At 35.9% G+C, this 18578-nt stretch overlaps 1 protein-coding gene across 1 annotated transcript in view; it reads right to left on the minus strand.

The window, feature by feature from the left end:
• The window catches only part of ADGRB3 (adhesion G protein-coupled receptor B3), an 802318-nt gene that overhangs the window by 42903 nt on the left and 740837 nt on the right, over positions 1 to 18578 (minus strand). Inside the window, exons 19-24 of the mRNA XM_065889244.1 lie at positions 13663 to 13813; positions 10941 to 11010; positions 8562 to 8628; positions 5596 to 5681; positions 1227 to 1325; positions 729 to 900 (exon numbers count right to left, since the gene is read on the minus strand). Coding sequence (XP_065745316.1) covers positions 729 to 900; positions 1227 to 1325; positions 5596 to 5681; positions 8562 to 8628; positions 10941 to 11010; positions 13663 to 13813 — 645 coding nt within the window. The remainder of the gene's footprint in view (positions 1 to 728; positions 901 to 1226; positions 1326 to 5595; positions 5682 to 8561; positions 8629 to 10940; positions 11011 to 13662; positions 13814 to 18578) is intronic.

Here is an 18578-nt window from a genome sequence, read left to right on the forward strand (position 1 = left end):
AACAACTCAAGTCTGAACTCCATCACTGATCTTGATGGATTTGGTGCAGGTTAGTGTCTCATGAAGGATGACTTCTTTCCTTCAATGCTGCCAACAAACCTCTCCAGGACCTGGAGAAGCACTGTGATTACGGACCTACAGTCCTTGGGGAAAATTACTGCCCAATCACGCTCCACTGTGTCCATATTTTGTATTTTCTGAGCATTGACATCCATATCAAAATCATCCCCTTTGAGTAACCTTAACCGCACCTTAGTACAGAGACAAAAGAACCCCTTGTTCATCTTCAAGATTTTCTTTCTAAAACAAAGTCTGTCAAGTATGAGGAATGAGGTTATGCTGTGTGTAGAAGCATGTGTTAAGGAACAGGTTTAAGAAATACCATCGCAATTACATTTTAGGTACGCCGCCCATGCTCTTATCTACACCTATGATTGCATCATAGCCTCTCTTGAACCCACTGTCCCTGGCTCTTGGCACCTCTGGTTGTGTTTTTCCTTGCATCACCCCATCTGTTTTAATCTGTCACTTTCAGAGTCCAAGGAGCCCCCTTGAACTTTGCCTTTGCCTTTTCATTTCTCTTTAGCGTTGACTCCCAAACGATTGTCTTTAGAGGAGACCAGCTTTAACCTGAAGATCAAGTTATTAAAAGAAAAGATCCTATTTGTTAACATGGAAAATACTCTTCTAGGTATCATTCTTCTCTCTTGCAGAATGATCTTTCTCACCTCTCTCCGGAGAATGCAGTGGACCATGACAATCACAAAGCCTTGCAATGAATCAAACACAGCAAAAAGTATTTGAAACAAGATGGAGCGTTTGTCTGTCATGGCCAGAACTGCAGACATCCACGTCAGAGCCAGAAGGGGCAACACCACACAGGAGCTCCAAAGAGATGCCCTGTTGGAACACAGAGGAAGCGACATTACGTAGCTGCACATACGTATGCCCCAGGCGATTACCAAACCCCAGTTCAACAAAGCATTCTTGTAGGTGGCACCAAGACATTAACTTGGAAACCACAAAGCAGATAACATTTGATAGTTTTATTTATTTTTTGATAAACAATCCCACAATCGTTACAAAAGCCGTTGCAAACTATAAATATTTAAGTATGCTCTTAGCTCTAATATTAGCAAACATGATTTTTTTTTTTCCATCGTAGCATTTTCTCACATGCACGGTAAAAGATTTGTCACAAGAAGATGTAAATGATTGGGACTAACATGGCGTTACTGGCGGTGGTGGCTGACAAAGCTGTTGTTGAAACTACTCCACACTTGGCACATTTGAGCGTCAAACCGCTATGAGGCTCACTCATCTGACTGCAAACAAACAGAACACCCACAAAAAGAACAAAATATTGAATTGTCACCAAAAAAAAAGTTGCCACTGCAAGTTAGCTTTTAAATACGATTTCATGCAGAAAAGTATATTTATCAAAGAAGAATGCTCTCTGTCGTGTTAAAGATGCATTTACACTACACATTATTTTTGTAACATTCACCGCTTAATAATATGGGCCTTTGTTACATGCGAAGCATATTTCCATAATTTACACCATAAATGGCCCTTGTGTCTACAGATCAAAGTTGCCCAATACACTGAGTTAAACAAAAGCATGTGTTTGTGTAGACATACAGTGAAAACCCTTTATTCAGACCCTTGATAATCAAACAGGTAAGGATTCCTAGCTTCAAAGATTTTCAATGTCACTTACAGAAGACACATGATATCAATTAAAACCTTCTGAAATGTACACATGTATCTCAGAAGTCCAGTATAGGGAGATATATATTTTAGGCTTTTAGTCGTTTGTGGAAGATGTAGTTTTACCTCAACATATTCATATTTGGAAATTTCTTATAACATCAATGTACTGTCTATATTTTAGGATGATCTGAATATAGGGGCTGATGAAATTTGATGAAATATTAGTTGATAATAAAAAGAGTGATAGTTTTCTGCTTTAATAAAACACATTTAACATAGTTACTAAGTTCAAAATATTCTTTCTGCACATTTTGTCATAGACTCCAATAGCTTTTAAATGGTCTATTCAAGTCTAGAGGATATTGCAGGCAAATTCAGATTCAATCTATTATCTCATAGAAGCAAAGTCACACTACGTAGAAAAACTTGACACATTTTTCTTTAGAAAAAAGTCCTTTGAAAATGACTCGATTTTAGAACCCTATAGTTTTAGGAAAAACCAAAAAGAATTACTTGAATCAAATTTCAAAACACTTTAAAATAATTTTCTGTGGTCTCTTGTCCATTTCCATGTAATGTTTATGTCTAAAATATAGGTTTGCCCAGTAGGTTTTTCAAAAAAAGAATATTGTGGTGGGCCTGTATTACTATGTGTAAAATAAAAATGGCAGAACAGAGAAAGTCATAAGGGGCTCCTAATTCAGAAAGTCCGGTTTCTTTCAAAGAGGTGCCTTCACTGTTGAATTGCACTTGGATGAGATGATAAATCTGAAAGCTATTAAGTAAATTGACCTGTAGATCCCGTGAGAAAAATCAAAGCTCTCAGAGTTAGATATGGGGGTGGAGAATATGATTCTAAACCGTTCACTTTACTGTTTCAACCCAGGGCATATGTACTAGACACAGGTGTCCAGACTTTTCCAAATAAGAAGTAATAAGAGTCTACCCAGTTTGGTTCATGAATGCCCCAATGGCCGGTGTGTGTGTGAAACTGCTCCCAGGAGAATGCCTAGACAAGTGGTCTCCACAATATATACTTTAAAATAGTAGATGAGAAAGTTCTGTTGCAGAAAAAAAAAAGAGAAAATAAAATATTTTACTTGAGATGTTCTAAAAAGACACATGTCATTGTATCTCGTTTTCATTCTTTCCAACTATCATTTTATATAAGATGTGTTGGTATTTGCAATAAATTCCGCCTTGGTAAATACACTTATGTATCAGAAAAAGTTAATCTAGTTTGGGTATTACAAAACTCGTCAAACTATTGTACTATTATTTAAATATTCATCACTCATTCCTTCTTTACTGAGCATAAACTATATGCCTGGCAGTTTCTAATAATTGATGATAAAAAGAAGAAAGGGAATAGATAGAAGAAGTAGATAAAATGGGAGGAGGAACATCTTAGTACCATATTTGATTCTAAATAAATAATAATGTTTCAAAAGAAACACTTTATATATATATATATATATATATATATATATATATATATATATATATATACACAAACAACCTGAAATGGTCAATATTTACAATTAGGGAGATCAATTGTTAAGTTAATCAATTAGCTTCCTGCCCAATGTTTCTTTAGATAATTCTGATTATTTGTTCTTCACTGAAGTCTTTATCACTGGTCCCACTGCTTCTCTGTGAACTAAAAATTAGCTGCAAATACTCATATCTTCTAAAAAAAGTCATTCAATCACATTTTGGAATAGAGAGCAAATTTCAATGTTTAAGCTAAAATAAGATTTTCTACTAAAGAAAAAATATTTAAGCCTAGAGTCATTAATTTGTTAATAGTCCTTTTCTGCTTTGGACAGTAAGCAGCATTCTGCTTCTACAACTTGTATTAACATCATCTCTATTTCTCCAGCAGTGGCCTTTGTACCAGGAAAAAAAAAAAAAACAAAAAACTGTTTGACTCAGTTTTTCCAGTAAAACAGGTGTAACTTCTAATGACATTTTTAGAAATAAAGGTTTAAAAATTATTATGTAGATTGAAATGGATAATTTCTAAATTCATAATATGACAATGTTGTCATTTCTCCTAAACCTATATTATCTCTTCCAAAGAGCTATGTGAATCGAACTGGATGTTATGTATAAAATAATCAAATGAGAAAAAAGTTCTGACTGAGTTTCTTAAATCCTTAGCATTAAGCTCATTCTGATAATCTCGTCTCTTTTTCTGACTTCAGTGTCATGAACGGTGGAATGATCGATGCTTGATTGACAGAAGTTCAGGGTCCTTTGCAAGCAAGCTGTGCAGCTTGGTTTCTTCATTTCACCCATCATAACAATAGTCACCAACTGCTGAGTGAGTGCTTGCTATTTGCTAGAAATTCTAATGAAAGTTTTATACACATTGTATTTCATAGACTATATTATGAGGCAAGAGTTATTATCCCCACACACACAGCTAGGAAACTGCAGAGCTAAATACTGAGCGTGGATTTCTATTTTATTTTAAAGCTTTATCCTAACCACTAACCCACTCCACCCCCCAATTAAAAACAATAATTATACAAGTCTACACCACTAGTGGCAGAACTGAGGTTCTATATCCAGTACCCAAAATGAACAATTTATTCTAACATGATTAATCTAGGCAAGAAATAACGGAAGTAGCTATTGCTCCAATTCTAACCATACGTCAGACTAATGAGTAATAGTGTGACAGTTTCAAGTTCACATGGTATAGAAAGCTCAGTGTCTGTACAAGTCCAAGTCTGCCTATTTCAAGTTGCTTTAGAGATTCATCTGAAGTGAAGACAGTCTCTAGATAGGAAGTGATTCCCCCTCAGAAAGGAGTCTCCGATGATGTTTTTATTCATCACTGCAAGTTCTAATGCTTGATATGAATGATATCCAATTTTATACTGAAAGCCATTAAACCTAGTCTTTTACTAGGAAAAAAAAACTGCCTGGACTATCTTGTCTTATAAATCATTACATAGATTATAAATACACAAAGGACTTGAAATTCCCACCAGTCAGTGATAAAATACTATGTCTATTAAAGAATATATAAATTATTAAAGAAATGAGAACAATTAAGGGTTAAGTTTTGAATGAAAGTACAGTCAAACAGAAAGGAGAAAGCTATAAACTTTTTATAAAAAAAATGATACAAAGGGAAACTCAAAGGCATTAATATTTCATTCAAGTTTTTACAAATTTATATGAGTTAACAATATAACCTTAAAAAGCTGCTATCAACCTGCTCATGAAATGTTATTAAGTCATTAGATATGGTGATATTACAATGACAGTAAAATTAAAGGACATGCTTTTCAAAATTTTATAAGTGGTTAAAATGTGCAAGTGACAATTATGAGTAACTCTTTGTAGCAAGTTATAGTGAACATGTCATAAAAATGAATACATATGATAAGAATAGTGATTCAGAAGTGATTATTTCAAGTGAAGACTTTTTCTGATATATACAATGAATCAAAGAAAATGTAATATTTTGCCCTCCTAAGGTTTGCTTGTCCTGATTCTCTTGTGTCCCATACTGAAATTATGTTCAATCTACCCTACTGTCCTTTGTGACTAAAACTAGGAGGTCTTTGGAAGCCGACACCCAAGGACAAGAATTTCAAGGCTAGCCTTAATATTTAATCTTATCTTACAAAGAGGCAATATGCACAAACAAATCCAGATTTTCTTAATGGTCTTTTTAATTATTTTCAGATTTTGGTCACAACTCTTTAGGAATAGCCCACTGGAAACTTGAATGACAGAATCTACCATACACACCAGTTTGTCAAGAACAAAATTCAAGGCGTGGTCAAATGCAGTCGGTGACCTGGGATTGGAGTATGGGACGCACTGGTAAAGACCCTTCGAAATCCACCAGTTGCAGCTTACCCGGCTCTGTGTTTCAGCTTTCTATCTAGGATCCCATCTCTTGAAACAAGTTTATTAAATACCAAAATGCCAATCACCATGTTGACCTGTCAAATAGAAACAAAGGTTGGCCTTTCAATGATATTGAAGGGGATCGGGTCCCTGATTTTTCCTGAAAACCCACTTTTATCCATTCACAACCTCGGCAGAATTATATACTCACAATGGTAGTGATAGGAAGCACTTCTCAAATATTTTACAGGTGTGTAAAGGAAAATGGGACACTTTAACAGTGGTGTTAGTGTCTGTCTCTTAAAGGATTCTCATGAGTTGGAAAGGTGTGTGACCTTAATGTTTTAAAGTGCATTAAGCACATTTAATTTCTATGCTTTGCAGCTTACACTGAGGAAATTAACATTCAACTGCCGAACTTTTAAATTGCCATACTATGCCAAGCTGGCATTCTTCTCTCTGAGTCATCCTTGAATAAAATAAATTGGTTAATGAGCTTTACCCTATGCCTGGGAATCAAAAGACTTTGTCTCCAGTGTGTGGCTAGGGTGAGCCCTGGCATCCAAAGGTGCTAAGGATTTGTTGTTGCTCCCAGCTGGGAGCACAGAACGCCTCAATTCTGCACGGTGTACAGCTATTTCTCCCATGAGGTAGGGAGCATTTTAATGCACCATGCTTTTCTAGACAAAGGAGAAAGCTTATTCAACTCAGCAGCATCCTTTAAGATGTACACTAACACTAATTTTTACAATGTGCTCTATTGAACACTTCTCAGCCTTTCCTAAGACTCTCTCATCCACTCAAAAGGTCTTTGGCATAATACAGCTGAAATGAAATCACACATATTTGTCTTTCTCAAGTCAAATTGTAAAAAGCTGTAGAGATTGCTGTGGTCTATTTTTCTTTAAAGATTTATTTATTTAATTTATTTTTGGCTGCGTCGGGTCTTAGTTGCGGCATGCGGGATCTTACGGGAACTTCCACGAGGCATGCAGAATCTTTCGTTGCCGCATGCAGGCTTTCTCTCTCTAGTTGTGGCACGCAGGCTCCAGGTTGCGTGGGCTCTGTAGTTGTGGCACACGGGCTCTCTTGTTGAGGCGCGAGAGCTCAGTAGTTGTGGCACACGGGCTTAGTTGCCCCGCGGCATGTGGAATCTTAGCTCCCTGACCAGGGATCGAACCCACGTCCCCTGCATTGTAAGGTGGATTCCTTAGCACTGGACCAACAGGGAAGCCCCACTGTGGTCTATATGTAGCAGCTTTATTCTAAGAGCTCCCGGTTCTCTAACCTACCAGAGCTTCCTGATAAAGGAATCCAGTACAATGCTGGAACCAAGATAGATAATCAAGGAGAAATATTTTCTCCTTTTTGCCTTCCTGCCCCTCACCCTCCATGGTCAAAAGAATCTTGGTGCGACCCGCAATGCAGATGGTGAAGCCTTTACACTGAAACTAGCAGTTCACAAAACTTCTGTTTTAAATGAAGCAGGATGACCAGTTAATAAAAGAAGGAACTTCCACTTCTCCAACATGCTTTGGGCAGACGGAACATAAAGCTGAAATCTGCTGAATTACTGGTGTAAGGAAGATCCAAAGCACCCGTTAGGTAAGGACTTAGGTGTCACTCTTCAAAGCTTCCTTACAAGATACCATTTGATCAAGAGAAAGAGTTACTCATCTTTGTACGTCTATTATTTGAACTAAAAAAAAGAAAGTGTATTCCATGGATTCTATTTATCTACAATTTAATCATGAGGGAATTCATCACCACCCCAAAGACCTTTTATCTTTCAATTATACACATACATTTTGTTTCTTCATTTTAGGGTTATAGGTACGTTAACCTAGTAGCCTAGGGAAATAATTCAATTGATTAAATAAAAATTTAATGCAGCAGACAAAAACGTGTGCAATAGTTTCATTTTCCCTATGCTCTTCTAACCCTCATGCCTAGATTTTCTTTTTCTTGTGAATCACAAACAGTTCCTGCTCTCTGTTATAATTTAGAGGCGGAAGAACAGGCTTTATAGGAAGAAAAGTCACGCAGAGTTATTAAGAAAGATATCGCTAGCTTCCAATTTATTGAATGAATTGTTCAAGAAACCAAAGAGTAACTTTTCAATTAGAAATCTAATTGTACAGTGAAATGGATCTTTGTATTTAATTCAGATTGTTTCTTTACTCTCTAACATTTTTCAAAGATTTATTAGGCAAGAAAGATTTGTAATCAATAAATTCAGAGAGAGAGAAAGAAAGGCAGATTAGTGGGAAATTTTCATGCTCCTATAAACAAACATGTAAAGGAATTATTTTCTGATTCAGAAAAGAAAAATTTGTAAAACTTATGCATAACATATGGCAGGGGTTCTCAACTGGGGCAGGGGCCGGGGTGGGGGGGAGATTTTTGCCCCCAGAGAACATTGAGAAATGTCTGGAGACATTTTCTGATTGTTAACAACTGAAGGGTATTATTGGTATTTAGTAGGTAGATGCCAGGGGTGCTGATAAATACACAGGACAGCCTCACAACAAAGAAATGTCCAGCTCAAAATGTCTGCAGCACGGAGGTTAAGAAACGTTGACCCACGAACATATATTTTCTTGTTGCTATTTGGTATCAGCCACAGTTATTATTAAGAGATCTTAATAACTATGTAGCTCATACAGAGTAGTGTGAAGCTGAAATAATAATGATGACATTCTGTACATTAATGAGGAAGAATTTACCAAAACTTAAACTTCGTCACAAATGTGAAATTCCTGTAAGAGAAATCCCACACTCCCACGTTTAATTCTTCAGCCTTCAAAATAAGAATATTTTAGCGTAATAAAGGACTGAATAGAAGTTAACATTCAAATTTAAGAAAAGATTCATTGAACTTTAACATTTCTACACAATACGGAAGTGTCTCTCTAAAGGAAACGAGGTAGCCTTCCTTTGCTAAGAAAACAAACTAAGTTGATTTCGGTGTTTACCAGGACAACAGCAGCTGCGGGTCCCACAAAAGCGTAGAGCAGTCCTCCTTCAAGGGAGAGCCAGCAGCTGAAAATAACATCAGATAAAAACTAACAAAAATTAGTGATAAGGGTTAAACCACTAAAGTGTGATACAAATAACTTGGAATTTTGGCATATTTCAAAGGTTTGTAGTTTAAAAAAAATAGCACAGAAGATGTGGAAAAAAACTAAGATTAGTGCATTTAGTGAGTAAGAAATACTATATACCTCTCACAGAAAAGACGCTTTGATTATAAGGTCTTACTGTTGGGCAGTTAAAACATTTTAGACAAATTACTCTTGCAGTGAGATTTTTATACTGACTTTCAGTACAAAGATGATGATTAAGTTTTGTAAAATGCTGCTTTACATCCATTATGGAATTTTTCAAATATACTTTGAAGCAAGAACAACATGTTTTTAGAGTCTTATATGTGCCATTTACCTGTTCTTCTTTGAGGCCATTGAGATAGTGGGAGACATTGGTTTAAAAGCCATCATTGCAAAGAATGGATAATCTACATTTTGCATGCTTTTTTTTCTTCTAATTTTACTTTTTCCTAGACTACTAAAAAAATCACTGAAGATAAGCTTTTGAATAAAAATAAATACAGCTGTGTTTGTTTCCATTACTAGCTTCACCAAGAGATGCAGGTTTGCATTGATAGAGACATGGTAACCACTTAGGTAAAAACACTCATTCTCTCATAGCAGAGGGCTGTCAAGAGGTCCTCTTGATGCAGAGTCATGCCCACCATTTCATGCACTTGTCTTTGACCTCTGACCCTTTCTGTATTATTTCTCAGTCCTCAGAATCAGCAGACTGCCTCCAAAGTGACCAACAATCAACAATTAACAATAACTGTTCTCTCTCTCTCTTCTAAGAACTTTTCTATATTGGTTGTGGTGGTGGTTACGTGACTTACGCATTTGCTAAAACTCACAGAATTATATACACTTAATCAGGTGAATGTTACTATGTAAATCAGTGCATGCGTGTGTGCGTGCGTGTGTGTGTGGATCCAAAGTCTGCATCTAGTTATTGCTCCTTGGCCATAACAGTGGATAGATAAAAGTCTACTTTTCCACTTTGAGGTCGATGATTTAATATCTATTTTAAAAATAAAATACCTGGAGAAAAAGCCCTTAGTCTGATAGAACGCTTCAGTTTGGTGTCTCTGAGACTGCTACTCAATTTCTACTGCATTTTTGTGTAAATTCACCTTCAAACTGATACATTCCTCATCGTATTGCATTCATTGTTAATCATACACTCCTTGAAAGTTGGAACTGTGCCATCTATAATCCTACTTCTTTCCATGTCCCCAACATGGTGCCTTTCAAAAAGAGGCACGCCACTGTGAAAAGCAATAGCTTAAAGGTAATGGTGCTGTACTAGGACTGCTCTACAGCATATGCTACCAGGGAGTTTTTCCGTACTGTAGATTGCATAAGGAAAGCAAGTGCTCTGATGACATGAGTTCTTGCAATTCTTTGGAGGTTTCTTTCGGGTGGCAGGTGAAGTGGTGTCTTTTGGCACACTCTCCAGTTGGATGTACCCACCGGAGGGCCTCATTAGCAAAACTCCCTATCTCAAACCTGAGCACAGTTAAACAGGACATCTCCCTTTAAGACGTATGCCTCTAATAAGATGCACATCTCTTTCCTCATTTCTCTACTGTCTCCTCAACTTGAAAGAGCAGATGAAGTAAAATATGAAAGTGCATTGCTTTACATTTGAAATATTAAATGTAGTCTTGACTTATAAATTCTCTCATAGAATGTTATAAGTATTCCAGCTCTGATTAGGGTGGGCTGATGCCACATCCCTTTTTCTCCCTTCTAATTTCTTCCACAGCCCAGGAATTTTCTAGTTTGGAGTCTATTGATTCCCTGACCTACAGGTTTCAATATGCATTACCCTAACATAGCAACAAAACTTGAACTAACGTGACATAATTTGGGGGCTACCAGTATATACTATCATCTGTGAAATCAGAAGCTCAGATCGGAATCATATTCTAAAATGTAAACATGTCAAGGTTTATCCAGTTCTTTAAAAAAGGTATCTGAGATTGAACATGCAAAGTAAATACTGAAATATTTTAGAAATTAGGGACGCTGGTCTTACAAAGAAATGGGAGACTGAAACAAGAATTCTGAATAGTCCTGCAGCATTTAATGTTTAACTTTTGTGCATTTAAGCCACTTCCATCATTCCTCAGTAATATGACTTATGTCATTGTTAATGACTCAGTGATAAAGTGTAAGCCATCAGCAGTTCCAGCCAAGACTAATGAAGCATATTTGATGATTTACTTAATAATAAACAAGATTTATCACTGTGGACGGACTTACTAGTGATCAGTGCCATATCCTTTTGTCCTGGTGAAGCCTACTGATGTGGCCACCACTAATGCTGGTAAACCTGCAAGAAAAGCATTGTCACACTTCACATTCAGCTACAACCACTGTGTACACTGGCTCAAGCAAAGCCAGAACAAACTCGGAGTGCTGAAATCGGGGAACTACCTTCAGATGAATCACTTCATAAAGTATGTTTCCATTACAAAATTTCTTCCAAGTACAAAAACATGAGTACACCAGCTGGGTTTTTGAGTCCGCGCGTTTCTCTGATGTTGCTAGGTTACCACAGCATTTGACATGGGCTTAAAGGAAACTCATAACAGAGATTTAGTATATCTTTTGTTTTTTTTCCCTAGGGGTTTACACTCTTATAAAGGAAATTTATATTTATAAAATCAGAAAGGCAAAAAAAGGATGTTCTGGTGTGATGGAGTATCACAGAAATGGAACATTCAGTTGGCCTCATATCGATCCACATCAAGTTGTACTTATAATAAGATAGAAAAAATAAATGACTTACTTCTTTATGATTTACTTATAATAACAAGAATGTAGGAACAGGGTTAAGGGCTCGAGGAATTGATTTTTAGGCTTCCTGCCCATACTCCTTTAACAATCCTGAACAGAGTTCAGGGAATTTATGCCAGTTTTTCTTCATGAACCTCTAGGTAGGTATCACTCCGGGCAATACCTAGTCCCTCTTGGCATTCAAGTGCCTGCATTCCTGCACCAATTCCGACCTGACATCTTTCAGTTTAGGTTTCTATGAATCATGCTTACCTTGCTCAAGTTCAATGGAAACTCCCTGTTTTTGGCGAATGGGGTTCAGTCTAACCTAATGGTTTATCCGGTCATGCCTTTTTATCAGGAAGACCATGTTTGTGTTTTCAGGTTGAAAAATCCATCATCTTCCTGTGTCCCCTCCATCCATCTTCTTTCTTCCTATCATTTTTTCTTATTCTCTTCTGGGAATCTTCAAATGACATCACATTCCTTCACGAGGTTTAAATGATGGAAACTGTAAAGAGCGCCTCTGAGGAACACACCATGTTCTTTTAAACAAATGCTGGTCTCCCCCTCTCTCTGCATATATATGATATTATATGTATGTGTATATGTATATATCTCTCTGTATATATATATATGTGTATACACACATATATATGTACATACATATATTTGTAAATATATGTATGTATATAATTATATGTATAATGTCTCTTCCTCCCCCTTTCTTGTCCTCCTTCTTCTCTTCCTTTTTCATATAGTTGACCTTTTTGATTGACCAGACTGAGTTTGTTAGAAAAAAATTCTCTGCTGGGTCCTAGCTGAAGAGCTAATAATCTTCATTCCATACAATTTAGATTTAAAAATTTTCTAAATTATTATGTTGCCCTTTGCCATCATGAAACTCATATGCCACTATTCTGCCCACTCCCAGACCTCCTGACAGTCTAGAACAATTGGTTTAGCTTTTTTGCTACCCAGAGGAGGTTAATATTAGCTGTCATCCTGGAGACCAGCTGTGCACCCTTCTCCTCAATATCATCTTTGGTAATGATGTTAAATAAGGTAGTTAAGGTTCCTGAAAATTGCTACTCTTTATACTTCAAGGAAAGTCTTCATTTCCCTGCATAATGTAGTTCTTAGACCTAATCGATTCCTGATTCAAATTTAGAAGGTCTTTAACATGAAATCCAGACAAAACTTTTAAGAAACTGTAAGTACATTACATTCTCCAATCTCTTAATGGTTTTCCCATTTCCCTGTGCAGACATGACATCCCCTACCTGAATACTGATGAATAATCCTCGTGTTCTTGGTCCTATATTTTCCAGCATGAATTATTCTGGTATGGTAATAAGTCCACTTATTTGTAATTTTTCAGGGTCCCTCTAGCATCCTATTCTCCAGTCTTCTGGTACATTAGGCATTTCTTATATATTTGGTCCAAAATTCTCCAGGTTTTTTAGTGCAGGTCTTTTGAAACTCAAAGGCAAATAAGACAAAATCCTGTTTTTTTCCCTAAAACTAGTTTCTTAAGTGAATTAAACTAATTAATTAATTACAATTAAACCAATTTATTAATTCCAATTAAACATTAGAATTGGTCCTTTGAAATGTATAGGTCTTCCAGATGTCCATTTCATAAGTCAATGTGACAGAAACTTTTCCTAATGAAGAATTAATTCATCCTCAGCCCATCAGCAATTCTGTGTTTCCTTTGAGGACCCCACGGACTAGCCATGAGATTTCACTCACAGTCTGAACAGCTTTCTCCTGTGACGCGAATAGCTCTATTGAAAAGGAGTGCTCAGAGTTTTCTTGTGGGGAGTACAGTACATGGCTAGTGTACATGACTAGAACATCATGCTTTGAGCCCTGAACATCTCAAGACATTTTGTGTTTCCAGAACCTATTAGTAGAGAACACTTTGATTCCTTGTCTGTAGATACCTCAGGTCTCATTTCCTACCACGTGAGCACTATTGATTATCAACTGACCAGCTACGTGGTCATCTAATATTCACTCCTTTTTAAAGTTCCAAACGCTCAAAGAATGTTCAAATATGACCAGCCTCCTATATTTCCACTTCCTCATATCAAATTAGACAGAGTAGCCTGGGGATAATCACACTCTCCAGCTTCATTCATTACAGAAGTGTTCAAGGTCATTTTAACGAGAGCACGAAAGGGAATATTAATATGCTTACCCCATCCAAGGCACAAAAAGCGTTTCCTTATAAGCCGCGTCCTAATTTTTCCAGTTACAGCCATATATGATTGCCACGCCTCAGTCAAAACCCAACAGAATGAAGCCAGGAAGAAAAAGTGCAAAAATGCAGTGGTGGTTGTACAGATGCTCTGTGGAAACAGAAAAGACTCACACTTAATATGCGGGCATCACATGTGCTTCAGAAGGTTGTTAATCTCCAACCCATTGCTTTTACTTCAAATATCTACCTCTGCTTTGTGACAGAGTAATTATTTACAGAAATTAGAGACCCTGGAGTCTTTATGCTGTACATTATCTATGATAGAAAATAATGTCCTAATTCCACTTGTGTGTTCAGTTTTTTATGAGGTGAAGCCTGAATGTAAATTTAAACTCTAGGGAGATTTAAATTAATACTTTACTTGAATTTTTTTCTTGAACATAATTATGGGAATGATCCTTTCTTTGGGTTAATTTAAGTTACAGACATCTTGCATAATTCTTTTTGGTACATTCTTTATCCTTCCTTTTTAACCAGTAATGCTCTGTTGTATTATCTGTTGATGTTAAGATTATATCGCCACAGCCTTTCAAAAGAAAAAAATTACTATGCTTTTTTATACAAGTGTGATATTCAAGGTGTAAGGGCAAAGTACAAAATGAGGTCTGGCTAATAGCCTAGAAAAAAATAGCATACATATTTCAAAGCACTTAATACATTGCTCTGTGTTATTACACTATAATGTGTATCCTAATCAAATCATTTTGAAAAGCTAACCAAGTCACTGGCAGTACACAGCCATGATTTCAGAGATCTTTTTCTTTGTGCGACTTAATCACTTAAATGTGCCACCATTAGTTATTTGTGACTCATCTGCAAAGATGAGCAGCTTCATTTTGGTAAAGGCTGCTACTTACTTCACTACTGGTATAATTTTTTTGTGTAAATCTTGTTAAAATGCCAGTCTTTATAAACCAGTCCCAGTAAGCAAACTAATTTCTTCCTTTGTCAGTTTCAGTCTTGCTGTTTCCAAAAATTGAAAAAAAGCAAAACATAGAGAGCTACAAAAGAAATCACTAAAAACTCATAACAAAGAAATAAAAATACAATCCTCATCCTTCCATCTCCATTCCGATCCACTATAGCAGAATATCTTTAAAAAAATTTAACCCAAATTATTTGTTTATTCTTTGGAAATTCACCAGATGTTAATTTCACTTTTCAATTCTTTTAATCATATATAAAGAAACTTTATCATGTTTATCTCACCAGGTTGATTTAATGAGGAGGGATAATGTACAGATGCTGAGTAGGACTGTGCTAGGCAGATGGCAACTGCTTAATCGATTATGAGTATAATCATCATTTTTTTAAGTAGTACTAAAAATGCTGTTACCATTTTTCGGCATGGGATTCCTTATTTCATGTGGTACTTAAATCTACTTGGTACTTAAGTTTATTCTTACAAAACTGATGGGAGTTCGGGACTGACATGTACACACTGCTGTATTAAAAATGGATAACCAATAAGGACCTACTGTAGAGCACAGGGAACTCTGGTCAATATTATGTAACAACCCAAGTGGGAAAATAATTTTAAAAAGAATAGACACATGTATATGTATAACTGAATCACTTTGCTGTACACTTGAAATAATCACATTGTTAATCAACTCTAATATAAAATAAAAAGTAAAAAAAAAAAAAGCAATCCACAAAGAAATTGATAACTTTCAGTCTGAGAAAGTCATGGATTTCCAGCACCTTCTTCCTCATCCCTTTACTCCTGTTTCAGCCATAATGCAGGAGCTTTAACCAACTGTGATTCTTCCTGTACTTGAGACACAGACTTTTTTCCACGTTGAAGTTTAAACATCTGCAGGCTGATTACTTTGCTCCTTCTTGATCTGTGGTCCCTGATCCCGATTTGAATTTCAAAGATAACCCTTCCATTCAATTCCTGCACTAGTTACACTTTCTAATTCACCTGTCATTTCCTTCCAACTGGTCATCTCCTCTCAGTTGTATGTGTTTATTGATTTATAAACTATCAGTACAGGCTTATATGAAACAATGCAAAATGTTGAAATGTTTAAATGATAAGTGCTAGAGGCACTGACATTTTGTAAGAAGTAGTAAAATGCTCAAGGTCTCACTACAGTGACTTAATTTGCTCTCGCTATATTATGCTTGTTACTTTGGGATTTATAAGACTCCCTTTAATTCTAATGTAAATTGAAATACACATAATACAAATAATTTGGGGTTACTGACATTTATATTTCGAGAATTCATGTCTCTCAGGACAATAATATGGTTACAACATGTGTGGGGAAATATACAGTAACGAGAGAAGTAAGACCCATTTCTATGGGTGGTGGCATTCTACTATGATCAGATGAAATTCATATACATCTAGAAAGTGCTCCAAGTATGGAATTAAGCTGTCTCAACGTAATAAAGTTGTATCTGTGGACTAAAGAGGTCTAAAGTTACAAAACTAATCTTGTATGAAGGGTACAGCAAAACCCTATGATGCTGAGAGGGAGCTACATTTTGCTTCATTATCACGTGAAGGATCAGTATACTCAGATATGCACTTCATGAAACACACACTGATTTTTCTACTGATGTGTTATATTTGCTAAGCTGTCTTTTAAAGTACAACTTTTATAAATAGCGGTTTTCAAATAAAATCTTATTTTCACATTTGTCCCATCACTTTCCAGAAGGTGGCCACTCTAAGTCTGGGGCTCAGGATTCTCTGATTTCTTCTTCCACAGAATGTAAATCCCACATCAGGAACCCACAGAGATCACCTATCCTTGGATCCCCACAGTACTGGGGACTTTTCCACTTATAAACTCAAACTCTGATTTTCCTTTTCTGTCAACGTTCATGTCTTGTCACTTGGTCAATTCTTCCTGCCACCGGACCCTCTGTGGTGACCTCCACCCTCTCACACCCTGTCTTTACTCAGCCTGTGTGTGTCTGCTCTCAACTCCATCAGAGCTGGGTCTTCACAGCTTGCCACTCACTAGCTCTTCAAGCTCATCATCCACTTCTTCAGCTCCTCCTTCCCTGTTGTTGATAAATATTACAAAACTTGGAAAGGTATTTAGCTTGGCAAACTGAGGACAGTTTATACCTATAACCTTCACGTACACTTTTCATTGCAAATCCATAGGGACAACAGAAAAGGTTGCATAAAATAACTGGAAAGAAAAGATATGTAAACTATGGTAGACTAGGTACTGTGAGAAATGCCTGAAAAACAGAGAGCTGACGAGGGAGGAATGAAGAATACCAAGCCCAAAGCTACCCATTAGGAGCAGAGATTAAGACATGGAAAGTAGGAGATGTAAGATATATGGATGATACAGAGGTTCCTACATCTGTTTAAAAGTATTTTTGGAAGAAAAAAAGAGAGAAAATTTGGGGAGGAGGAAGCCTTTAAATAAATATTATGGGGAAATTTCTCAGAACATTAAAGATCCTCTAGCTGGAAGACAGATACACACACACACACACACACACAAAGATCTATTGTGATGAAATCTGTGAACATCAAGAATAAAGACAAAATCTTAGAAGCTGTCAGAGTCAAAAGAAAGATTACTTCCAAAGGAATAAGAATCACATTGACGTCAGATTCCTTGTGAGCAACCCAGGATATAAGAAGACAATAGGCTATCTTCAACATTTTAAGGGAAAATAACTTTGCAAAATTCTACATCTAGCAAAACTATTATTCAAGTAGAAGCAGAAATAAAGACATTTTTTAGAATGGAAAGGAACTTTGAAGTTTATTACCTTAAGATTCTCTCTGAAAGAACTGCTAGACAATAAAAACCAATAATAATAATAAATCCAGAAGAAGGGAATGAGACAAAAGATGTCTCATGAATATCAATATTAAAATATGTTGTCTTAATAAATGCTTATTAAAAATTAAAAAAATATTTATTATATAGCCACTTGGATATATAATTCAAAATACTATCAATGAAGGGTGAAAGTTGAGAGATAAAAGTTGCAAAGGAGGAGGGTAATTTAAAAGTATGTTGAAGCCTCGTTTTTTGTCTGCAGGAATATTTCAGATACTGATTAACTCTAGATGTTAGAAAAACATGTTTGAACATTTATGTTAACAATGTTAAGGTAACCAAAAAGGGTGGAAACAATATATTTGTAAAATAGTAGAAAAATTGAACTAAGAAAAATCTATCAGTCCAATTAAAGGTAGGCAAAAGGGCAACTAGAAAATATAATACACAGAAAAATTAAATGAGGATAAGAATAATTCCAAACTACAGGAATCACAATAAATGGGAATGCTTTAGATTCACTAGTTAAACGTTAAGAACTTTTATCCTGCATAAAAAAAAAATAAATCCAGTAATGAGTTTATAAGAGACCTCAAACACAATGACATAGGGAGACTGAGAATAAAGAGATGAAAGAGCTATATTAAGCAAATGCTAATAAGAAAAAAATCAGATGTCACAATGTTAATATTGAAAAGAGCATTAAAAGAGATGAAGGACTTTTCATACTGATAAAAGGAGCAGGCCATAAAGAAGTTTCCAAAGTAACACATTTCTATGAAACTCATCACAAGTTTCCAAAGTATATGAAACAAAACCCGAGAAAACTACAAGGACAAGCTGTCAAACTAAGTTTACAATGAAAGAAAACCTATAGCTCTCAGAAAGTCACAGAAAAGAGAAAAATAGTAATATGGAATACTATAACAATCAATAAAAGTGACTAATCTTCTTTCTTTGCAATATTATACATAAGAAACAACATGTGCAGTTCTTTAAAATACAAATAGAATATTTATAGCAGTTAACTAGTGCTAGGACAGAAAGTAGAATAAAATAAACTTAAGTAGTTTGATAACATACAGG

The sequence above is a fragment of the Phocoena phocoena genome, chromosome 12 (genome assembly GCF_963924675.1).
Source record: "Phocoena phocoena chromosome 12, mPhoPho1.1, whole genome shotgun sequence".
Classification (NCBI taxonomy): domain Eukaryota; kingdom Metazoa; phylum Chordata; class Mammalia; order Artiodactyla; family Phocoenidae; genus Phocoena; species Phocoena phocoena.